Raw genomic sequence first — 11,417 nt, forward strand, 5'->3', positions numbered from 1 at the left:
GCGCCACCATGCCCAGCTAATGTTTTGTATTTTTAGTAGAGACGGGGTTTCACCATGTTGACCAGGATGGTCTCGATCTCTTGACCTCGTGATCCACCTGCCTCGGCCTCCCAAAGTGCTGGGATTACAGGCTTGAGCCACCACGCCTGGCCCGGTAACCAGAATTTTCTAAAGCACTTGAGATTTTTAAACAGCCTCAAGAGCCACAAGACACACCTAACAATGTACAAATCTAACCAGGGAGACAACCCTCTCAATTTAGAAACATTTGTTAAGTACTTACAACTAAAAATTGAAGATTACTTGGCATTCCAAGTAAATCAATTCATAAAACAGTAGCATATAATGTCACCTATTTTGAGATCTGTGAGGGTTTTTACAAGAGAAGTGCCCATCTACTTGATTTCACATTTCTTTCTCAGGAAAGGCAAAGGAGTGTTTCCGTATCAGTTGGCTAGTGAGGCATGACCCACAAATGCCCACCCACCATTGTTGTCTGTTCTACACAGCTAGCCCATGTGAGCACTTCACTCTGTGAGGAACACTTCATTCTGAGGAGCACTTCCTGCTGAGTGAGCAGCTGTAGCTTCTGAATGCTTAGGCAACAGAGATCCATTTTTGTCTGTGTCCAGAAAGGTGACAATCACAGGTAGTGCTTCTTTATCCTTTAACTTTATGTCTGATTTAGCTATTTACAGGTTTGTCTTCCAACTATATAATGAGAAAAATTGAAGTCTGATACCCAGAACTTTCCATGAGGGGGCAGGTATACCTTGAATTTTCAGAGTTCTTCAGCTTAGCAAACTTCTTGGTAAATAACAACCTGCTCATCCACAGCTTGGAGAATCACGTCTAGCACATCACTTCACTGAAAACTTGCTAATGACTTTCCTAGGAATTAGTTTTAGCTGCTGACCCAGAGAAGCCTTTTTCAAATTTTTAAAGGAGAAAGATGGCTATCTCCATACATCAAGAGAATCTTGTGCTATCCGCCACACATGCTTTCCAAATTAGTCTTGTCTGATACAGGTAGCATTTCATGGATATCAAGAGCCAGTGCTGGCAATACTAGGGATGTGGCTTTTCCCCCTTGCTGTCTACAAAACAGCCCATTCAAATCATGGGACCTGTCATCTTCTCATGGACTAAACTCCCTACAGACACCAAAATGCTGGCTCTTCACAGCTATTCACCACAGTGCCCATAGCTTTCCCAGCAAGTGGCTGTCACTGCCCACATCTTTGAAGAATGTGTCTTTTCGGAAAAACAAAATAAAGTCATCCAAGCATCCAGATTCTTCCATTCTTTTTTTTTTTTTTTTAGATGGAGTTTCCTTCTTGTTGCCCAGGCTGGTGTGTAATAGTGCGATCTTGGCTCACTGCAACCTCTGCCTCCGGGGTTCAAGTGGTTCTCCTGCCTCAGCCTCCCAAGTAGCTGGGATTACAGGCATGCACCGCCATGCCTGGCTAATTTTGTATTTTTAGTAGAGATGGGTTTCTCTATTTGTCAGGCTGGTTTTGAACTCCCAACCTCAGGTTATCTGCCTGCCTCGGCCTCCCAAAGTGCTGAGATTACAGGCGTGAGCCACCACGCCCAGCTGATTCTTCCATTCTTCATAAATAAAAAGTTGATGCTGGCAGAATCAACCTCATTTATTTTTGAAGTTAATCTAACACTGATCCCATCAATGACAGTTGAGCCTCTTCCATACAACCTCCCAATCTGGTACACCGCCAAACTAACCTCTAGGGCTACAAGTAATACATCCAGATGTCAAAAAAAATCACAAAGTTTTCTTACTTGGATCTAACCAAGTTTGCCAAGTAAAATGAGAAGAAAGAGTATCTCAGCCATTAGGGAGCTTTGTTTCCCAGTATTTGTCATTCAGCTGTACCAACAAATTGCCTATTTGTAGCCACAACCTCCATCATCCTTTTTGTTGTTGTGGTTGAGACAGGGTCTCACTCTGTCACCCAGGCTGGAGTGTAGCGGTGCGATCATGGCTCACTGTAATCTCGAACTCCTGGGGTCAAAGGATTCTCCCATCTCAGCCTCCCAAGTCACTAAGACTACAGGTGCATAGCACCATGCCCAGCTAATTTTTTTTATTTATTGTAGAGACAGGGTCTCACTGTTGCCCAGGCTGACCTCAAACTCCTGGCCTCAAGTGATTCTCCTGCCTTGGCCTCAGCCTTCATCCTTTTGATTTCTCCTTTCTTCTTTGCCCATGCTGGCAGACTCTGAATTGGCATCTGTTCCAGTTATCATGGTTGTTTAACAATGACCCCAAAATTTAGTGGTGTAAAACAACCGTTTATTATGTCGTGGAGTCTGTAGATCAGGAATTGGACATAGCAGAGCTGACTTGTCCCTGTTCCATAATGTCTAGGCCCTCAGCTGAGAAGATTAAACAGGCTGGGGCTGTAAAGGCATCACATCTCTCTATCTCTTCGCAGGCTCCCTTCACGCATGCTCTAACCGAGCGGCTTCAATGTAACCGGACTTCTTATGTGTTAGCTCAGGGTAGCCTACACTTGTGTCCCAAACGAAAGATGCAGACGGAAGGTATACTGGTTATCTTTTATAACTTAAGCTTCAGGAGTCAAGCAGTGTGCTTGTGCTTCAATCTGTTAGTCAAAGCAGTTTATAAAGGTCTGCCCAGGTTCAAACGAAGGGAATACAAACTCCAGTTTGATAACAGAATGCCAGCTTCATAATTTAAGAAAAGCAAACAGGACAGAACATTCATTGGTGTAGCCGTTGTTGGAAGAATACAATCTGCCACCACTCCTGTATCTGGGATAGCACTCACTCTGCAAGCCTCTTTACTGAGGGATCCCCATTTCATCAATGCTGTAAAAGAGGCTAGTCAAGGTAGAAAGTTTCCATTCTAGTAAGAAAACGTGAAAAACTCAGGCTGAGCAAGCCTCTGCAACCACATCAGGCTCCCACTCCTCACTCTCCTCCAACTGGTTCCTGCCCCACACCCCACAAACCTGGTAGCGCCACCAATCTCTCGGGAAAGAGAGGAGCTCTTTTTATTGCTTGACTTCCACATTCACATTTAAAAGGAAACACACACCCTTCACTTGACTTTACTGCCATTTTCAAATTCAACCACACTGTGACATCTTTTGTAATTACTCTTGTGAGAAAGAAACATAGTCTTTACTAAGTTACCTACAATTATATACAGTTTTGACCCTAACTTGCTGCTGCTTCCACAACACCACCAATGACACTGCAGGTCGAAGTCAGGAGTGAATTTAACTTGTCCTCATTTTCGGTGCACTTGACACTACGGCCCATTACATCTATTTTCTTAAAACTCTCACTTCCTTTGTCTCTGTGACATTGCGCTGTTCCAGTTTTTTTTTACCAGTTTTCTCCTTGTCTTCCTCCACTGGATCCCAATGTTTCTCAACACTCTTTTTGCGGCCTCTACGTGCTCATCAGCATTCACAAGTTCAAAGCACCCCTCTTAAGCTGATGGCTCCCCCAACTACACTTCCAACCCTAACCACTCAGCTAGGCTTAATTTCTGCATTTTTAGCTGCCTACAGGATCATTCCATTTGTCTAAAAGCAAACTAATCATATCCTCCCCACAGAACATAACCCATTCAAAACAAACAAACAAACAAAAGGCTGCTTCCCTTTCTAACTTCCTCATTTTAGCTAATGGTGCCACCACTTTCCAAGTTTCAACACTTGTCTAGACAAGTGTCATTTCTGACTCCTCCTCCTACTTCTCACCTTGCACAACCTCTACTTAAATCCAATCACTGAATTTTTAGATCTGGAAGGAACTTTCAAGATAATCTAGTTTGTGCTCATTAAACAAATGAGACCTTGGAGCTCAGACATCTTGGCTGCTTGCCTCAAGTTCTTCCAACCCTGATTATGAGACACTTTCTCTTACCAAGACTTATTTAACTGCATTTCTGCAAAGCTTCTACACAAATCTATTTTCTTTGTAGAATCAGAAGATCTGGTTTTGAACCGACAAAAGCTGACTATAAGCTAGTGAAGAGAAACTGCTAGTTTAAAAACTGCCTCCTGATTGAGAATTTATGCTAGGAATCAGATTAAATTTAAACTCCTCAGGCAGGTATTCAAACCCCCTCCCACTCTTCCTCCTAACCCTAACTGGCTGTCTTTAACATCAAGCCTAGTTTCTCACTAAAACAAATTCCGTTGCAGTTGGCAGGTCTTCTTCCCATCTTTATCTTTCTCAATCCTGGTTCTAGACTTCTGCTCAGCTGTTTCCCCAGCCTGGGAGAGCCTTACGCCTCAATAACTTCTTTTAGGGCCCAGATTGAGCAGCATTCCCAGTATGGGTCTTTCTTCTTTTTTCAATCTCCACAGCATCTAAACTCTACTGCAAAATCTTACACACAATATATCTTTCACATATCTGCACAGTGTTCTCCAAACTAGGTGACAATTTAAGGACCTAAATAATATTAGGCACTCAATAAATTTATAATAAAGGCTTGCAAAGTTGTTTTTACAATAAAACACTGGATTCTGCCTTTTAGAAAGTATTAAATGAGATTTGATTTACATTTAATTTTACTGGGCCAAAATTACTCGACAAACAAGGGTTATTTTTTTCACAGTGACTATACCAATAAACAGGTTTTCAACACTGAACAGAATGTTTGATACCCTCAAGGAGCTCATAATCTAGTGTTAATAAAGCTAAACATACAGACAAAGAAGGTTAAAGAATACAACATAATGTGTACGATCTCAATCATCTGCTTACTTATGTTATTATTTCAACTCCAATGCACAGCCAAAAACCTGGAAATAAAACTATCCTCATCAAAACCTCCAAAGCAACAAAATAGCAAAGAGCTATGACATTCGTGCCTTTTATCCATAGGAGAGACTCACTTATACTCTATCTCAACATGCTCAGTTACATGGTTTTCTTAGGGGTCTGTTTGATTAGAAGTTGCAAATTCTAAAAGGAGCCTAATTCTAAAAGCTTGTCAATAAGGGAGGAAAAAACTACAGAACTAAACAGTCAATATGGGTTCTCACTCAACAAACTGATTAAGTCCCTACTGAATACAAAGATTACAAGATTTAAATATATTTTCACCCAGTAGATTAGTAAAGGTTTTTTAAAATAAAAATCCCAGTACTGGAATCAAGGTAAATGGGTCCCTGAGACACTCGGAGGGGCAGGGGAGAACATTCTGGAGAACAATTTGGTAGTATACATCAAACGCTTTGTTGTGCATGTCCTTTGAATTAGCAATTATGCTCCAGGAATACAGGCTATGAAAATCAGAAGCAGCAATACAGACCTATGACAAGCAGACTTATCACATTAATTGTAGTATGATTATAAATGTAATAAAATTTATCTTCCAGGACATTTATATGATAAAACACAATGCAGTCATTAAAACCCGCCACCTAGAAGTTTGAAGGATATAAAGAAATACAGAGGAAAAGTCATAAGACAGGTGCAGTGGTTCACATCTATAATCTGAACACTTTGCGAAGCCAAGGTGGGCAGATCACCTGAGGTCAAAAGTTTGAGACCTGCCTGGCCAACAGGGTGAAACCCCATCTCCACTAAAAAAACAAAATTAGCCAGGCGTAGTGGCGCACATCTGTAGTCCCAGCTACTCAGGAGGCTGAGGCAGGAGGATCGCTTGAACCCGGGAGGAGGTTGCAGTGAGCGGAAATCACGCCATTGCACTCCAGCCTGGGCGACAGTGACATTCCATGTCAAAAAAAAAAAAAAAGAGAAAAAGTCATAAAATCATATACAGAGTATAATCTCAATTTTTAAAATGCTCATACTATATATATAATATGTATTTATAATAAATACACAAATCCTGGCCTTTCCACTTACAAGCTTATAGACTTGAAGTTTTTTACTCTCTAGGTTTCATTTTCCTTATTGTGAAATGATGATAATAATAGTACCTACTTCATAAGGATAAAAGAGCAATCCCTGCTCTGGGATTCTATCCTGAACAGCACACTGACAATGTTCAAACCTCCCAACCGGAGCCTCAAACACTCAAGCCACTAACCACTGCATGTTTATTTACAACAGCTTTCTAACTGGTCTCCTTTATCATCTTTCTTCGCACTGATACATCCAACACTACTACCAAATCAATATTCCTAAAATCCTCATTTCATGCCATTTCCCTGCTTTAAAAATCTGTAACGGCCTCAAGATGAAATTCTCCTTAGCCCAACAGGACTTGACTCTATTTTACCTGCACTGGCAAGTATTGACAGTAGCTATGAAATCAGGTTGTTCTAATTTGAATCCTGGGTACGCCACTTATTAGCTTTGCGACCCTGGGCAAGTAAGCTAACCCCTCTATACTTCGTCAGCTTCTCATCTCTAAAATGTGGCTAGTATTCATCATATGGCTGTCTTTTTATAGAGTGAAAATTCTAAGTGCTAAGTAAGCCTGGCACTGGAGATGCATCCTTTAAATGTAAGCTGTTACTACTACTTCCCTAAACTGCCTACTCCACCTGAGCTGCTCTTCTAGATCACTGCTAACACACAATGCCCAACTTAGGCCTTTTGCTGGTGGTGTTCCCACCCATGAAGGACCATTCTATCACAATCACCACCACCAACAAAGAGTTTGTGTTCAACATTTACACTATATATTCAAGGTGTAGGCTGGAAAGACAGAAAAAAACAAACAGTCCCAATCCTCAGAGCTCATAGTCTAATAATGAAAAAGAGACAGAGGAAGAGATCCAATAATTATGGGTGCCAAAGGAAGCACTTCCTGGAGGCAAGAGAGATGCTTACATTGACTCCAGAAAGCTGTGTGGGTTAATCAGGCAGTGCATGTAGAGTAAGAGCATCCAGTATAAGCAGTCACAGTCACTGTATTGAGTCTGGCACTGCTGGAGCACTAAGGCTAAGAGAGGGTGGAGGCTAGATCAGGGAGGTCAGGAAGTGCTGGCACTGTATTCTGCAGGCCAGCATCAGCCACTAAATAATATTAAGTACGGTACACCTGCCTGGGGCTCTAGAAAGATTACACTACACTGTCCAATACAGAAGCCACATAACAACGACTGAAAATGTTGCTAGTGTGACAGAAATTAATTAATGTAAACTTGATAACTGATATGCAATTCAGTTACCAAAAACCCTTTATGTATGTTTGGAACAATTAAGAGTATGTGAATTGTCTTGACACGCTGGCTCACACCTGTAATTCTAGAACTTTGGGAGGCTGAGGCAGCAGATCACTTGAGGCCAGGAGTTCAAGATCAGGCTGGCCATCATGGCAAAACCCCATCTCTACTAAAAATACAAAAATTAGTCAGGCGAGGTGGTGCACACCTGCAGTTTCAGCTACTCAGGAAGCTGAGGCCTAAGAATCGCTTGAACCTGGGAGGCAGAGTTTGCAGTGAGCAGAGATTGCACCACTGCACTCCAGTCTGGGCAAGAGAACAAAATTGTCTCAAAAAAAAAAAAAAAAAAAAAAGTATGTGAATTCATTTTTCAACTGTAAGTTTAATGAACTTTAAATACAGATCAATTTTCTGATAAAAATTTAATGTCCAAATTCAAATGTGCAGTAAGTGTAAAATATGCATTAGATTTAGAAGCCTTAGTCCAAAAGTAAACTATTTCATCAATAATCTTTACATTAATCACATGTTGAATATTTTGAATGTATTAACGATTATATTCTCTATTCCTTTTTACTTTACTGTGGCTACTAGACAATGTAAAATGACGTGAGTGACTGGTATTATACTTCTATTGGACAGCATTGATCCAAGGACAGCTAAAAGAGGAAATAAGACCAGAAGCAGGAAGACCAACTAAAAGACTCTCTGATAAGCATCCAGATAAGAGAGACAGGCCTGATTATCTAAATTCTGCCTATCTACAAAACCTAATTCAAGATCTACTACTGCCTCCAAAAGCTTTTCTAATCCTAACAATTCCCAAGGAACTGCCTTTCACTGAACTCCTGGGGCACTTCTCATCTGTAGCATTCACTTCAACACTCAATCATTTGCCATCTGTTATTTCTATTTAATTTTGGGATAATTTCTCAGATTAGAAGCTCCTAGGTTATGGGCCATAATTTAGGCACCTTTAATTTTTCCATACTGTGCAATGCATTTTTGATACTTTTAATAAACGCAGGTGCATGACTCCCCAAAAATGTGGAGACACCTTCACGGGTGACTTTACCTTTCCACAGCAGAAGGCCCTGAGAATCTCTTTTCCTTCAGGAACCTTAAAGACAGGAGCTAAAATGATGTAAAAATCAATCAAAACTCCAAGCCAATGTTCCTATAAAGTAGTGATATTTAATCAGCGAGCAAGTATTAGTAGGCTGTATTGGATACTATCAAGAAAAAAATGCCAAGACGGCAAAACAATTTCGGTTTTTGACAAATTCCATGGAAAGTCAAACAAATTTCTGATCATCTCTAATCTCCACTGCCAGAGATAACCTTTGCCAACCTAAGCATTAAGAACTTTCATTCAAGGCCGGGCGCAGTGGCTCACGCCTATTAGTAATCGCTGCACTTTGGGAGGCCGAGGTGGGCGGATCACCTGAGGACAGGAGTTTTAGACCAATCTGACCAACATGGAGAAACCCCGTCTCTACTAAAACCACAAAATTAGTCTCTACTAACAATACAAAATTAGCCGGGCGTGGTGGTGCATGCCTGTAATCCCGCTACTGGGGTTGGGGGGGGGAGGTTAGGGAGGCTGAGGCAAGAGAATCACTTGAACCCGGGAGGCAGAGGTTGCAGTGAGCCGAGATCGCGCCATTGCACTCCAGCCTGAGCAAAACTCCGTCTCAAAACAGCAAGAACAATAACTTTCATTCAAAGGAAAAAATACATCTATTTTAAAAATTACCCCCTAACTCAATCCTTATAACAAATATCACATTTTCCAGATAGGGAGCCTGGAAAATCCAGGCTGGATTGCAGTATTACCAGTAATTCTACAACTCAGCATTTCCCATCTAAATTAGGTGAAGAAAAACCTTTTCAGGGAAATGTTTAGTAGTAGTATAAGCGGAAAAAAAATAAAATAAAAATATATATATATACACACACACACACACACACCCTCCAAGAATGTCACCAAAAAAAGTAGTATAAGTGTATTTTACTGCATCAATAAAGTATTTCACCTTAAGTACCACTTAAATTTTCTAGAACACTTGAATGTAACAATAGCCAGCTTGTACTACTGCAGAAACAGGAAGACAGCAGCAACTAGCTGAAAGCAAGGGACATTCTGTGGTGCTCAGTACTGATCTGGGAACTTTGCAGTTTTCAGATTTTTCATGTTTGACATTTAAAACAGAAAATTGACAAGTTTCTAATAAGAAAGAAAGTTACATCTGAAAGTTACATCAGGATTGATCTTCTTGCATTTGTTTAGTGGATATTACAAAGTGCAACTGAAGTTTCTATCTCCAACGAAACAATCGAGCAATCAAAGACAGAGTTAGGGCAGCTTATAAGGGAACAGAAGGCAGTTCTATTTTGAAAGGCAGAAGAAATGAGAGAAACCTGTCAAACAGCCTAGATGAAATCAAGGAGTTAACAAGCAACACTCATTTCCTCTAGCACTGTGAGAAAATTCCGCTTGCTAATAGAAAGCTGAGGAAAGTTTGGTTTGGCTCGTTTCATTTTGTTTTCCTTCCAAATCATCACTGAGTATGAACGACTGCTTTCCTCTCCTCACTTTACTCAGTAAAAAGTCCCCCATTGAATTGTCTTCCGGTGCCCTGCTCTCCAGTCTCCCAGGTTGGCCCCCGCCCCCGCCTCCCTCCCTGCAAACGTGCTCAGACGCCTCTGGGCTTGTTGTGGTCTAGCCAGTCTGCGGGCCAGCGCTCCAAACTCAATGGACAATGGAGCTCACTCGCGTCAAGGCGAACTACAAAGCTCAGGAGGGCCATTTCCCTTTTCCTGCCCAGATGCTGTTTTCGCTCCTTCGAAGCAAGGTCCCATGCTCGACTAGAGAGCCACTGTGGGCCAGGACCCTCGTGTCTCTTTCACCATCTGCAGAGCTGCTGAGCCCCTGGACCCCCAAATAAGTTGAACCCCAGCGCACAGGCCAAAAAGGCCCCACTACAACCGGGAGCTTGGCTGGGGACAGCGGCTTCACGGTCCAGGTAGGGATGGAGGGGACGTCTCTGGACTCTTGGTCAAGGCCCTCGAGGCTAAGCCGTCTCCACTGTCCCCTCCCCAGCTTCAATTTGTCTCCCCTCCCCCTACTGCGAGAAGACCGGGGAGGTGCAGGCAGGCAGCACTGCCACCTTTTCCTCCGGTGGAACCCTCGGCCGACACTCACCCTTTCACCACAAAGAAGGGGTCCTCCATGGACATGGCGTCCCGGCCCCGGCCGCCTCCACCTCCTCCGCGCACAGGGTACCCGTGCCTCCAGGCCTCCCTCCGCCCACCTCGCCTGTTCCCGCAGCTGCCCGCGTCTTAGCCTGGGGAACGCCGGGAACGCCGAGCCGCAGGCACTCGAGCAGGCCAGGTGCACGGGACCGCCGCGGGTCCAGCACTCGCTCGGCACCACCGGCCGAATACAGGACTCCAGCGCCGGCCCCCGCGGCAGCCTCGCGTCCCGGCTCCTCCCGGCGCGTCTGGGGGCCTGACCCCACCCCCGGGAACCTCAGCCGCGGCCAATCACGAACGTCTCCCGAAGCACCACTTCCGCACCCCCATCACGTGACGAGGGCCTGCCCCACCCCCTCGTGAGTGGGGCTTGGACATGCGTCACACGGCCCTGGAGGCGGAGCCCTGAGGCCGTGGAGGTGGGAGGCGTTCTACCGCCCGCCCCCTCACACTTGAGGGTGAGGAGCGGCTTCTTCCCTCAGAGGTACGCAGTCGGCTTTTCAGGATAAGCTGTAGTTGCACCTGATTTGCAAAATCCTCTTACCTTTCCTCTACTTTTAATACTTGATTTTGACAGTATGCAATTTATATCTCTATCTGGTCCTAGACTTACAGTGAAGCATACTATCTGATTATGATATTACACAGATCCTTTAGGTCTTACTTTGTGTTGGACAGTGTGCTAAAGGTTGTATATGCATCATTTCAGTATCCTTTGGGGGAAGGTATTTTTTTGGGAGGGGCAGACTCTCTATCACCCAGGCTGGATTGCAGTGGCACAATCACAGCTCACTGCAGCCTCCACCTCCTGAGCTAAGGTGATCCTCTAACCTCAGCCTCCTGAGTAGCTGGGACTACAGGTGAGTGCCACCACACCTGGCCAATTTTTTAATTTTTTTGTAGAGATGTGGCCCTCAGTATTTTGCCTAGGCTGGCCTTGAACTCCTGAGCTCACATGATCCTCCTGCCTCTGCCTCCCAAAGTGGTGGGATTACCACACCCATCCATTTTCCC

The 11,417-nt window shown here is 43.5% G+C and overlaps 1 protein-coding gene across 1 annotated transcript in view; it reads right to left on the bottom strand.

Annotated features, from left to right (window-relative positions):
- The window catches only part of STX6 (syntaxin 6), a 49,025-nt gene extending 38,289 nt beyond the window's left edge, over positions 1–10,736 (bottom strand). The window contains exon 1 of the mRNA XM_017524452.2: positions 10,354–10,736. Within this exon, the coding sequence (XP_017379941.1) occupies positions 10,354–10,388 (35 nt within the window). The 5' untranslated portion in view covers positions 10,389–10,736. The remainder of the gene's footprint in view (positions 1–10,353) is intronic.
- Between the last annotated feature and the right edge of the window lie 681 nt (positions 10,737–11,417).

The sequence above is a fragment of the Cebus imitator genome, unplaced genomic scaffold (genome assembly GCF_001604975.1).
Source record: "Cebus imitator isolate Cc_AM_T3 unplaced genomic scaffold, Cebus_imitator-1.0 Scaffold33, whole genome shotgun sequence".
Lineage (NCBI taxonomy): Eukaryota > Metazoa > Chordata > Mammalia > Primates > Cebidae > Cebus > Cebus imitator.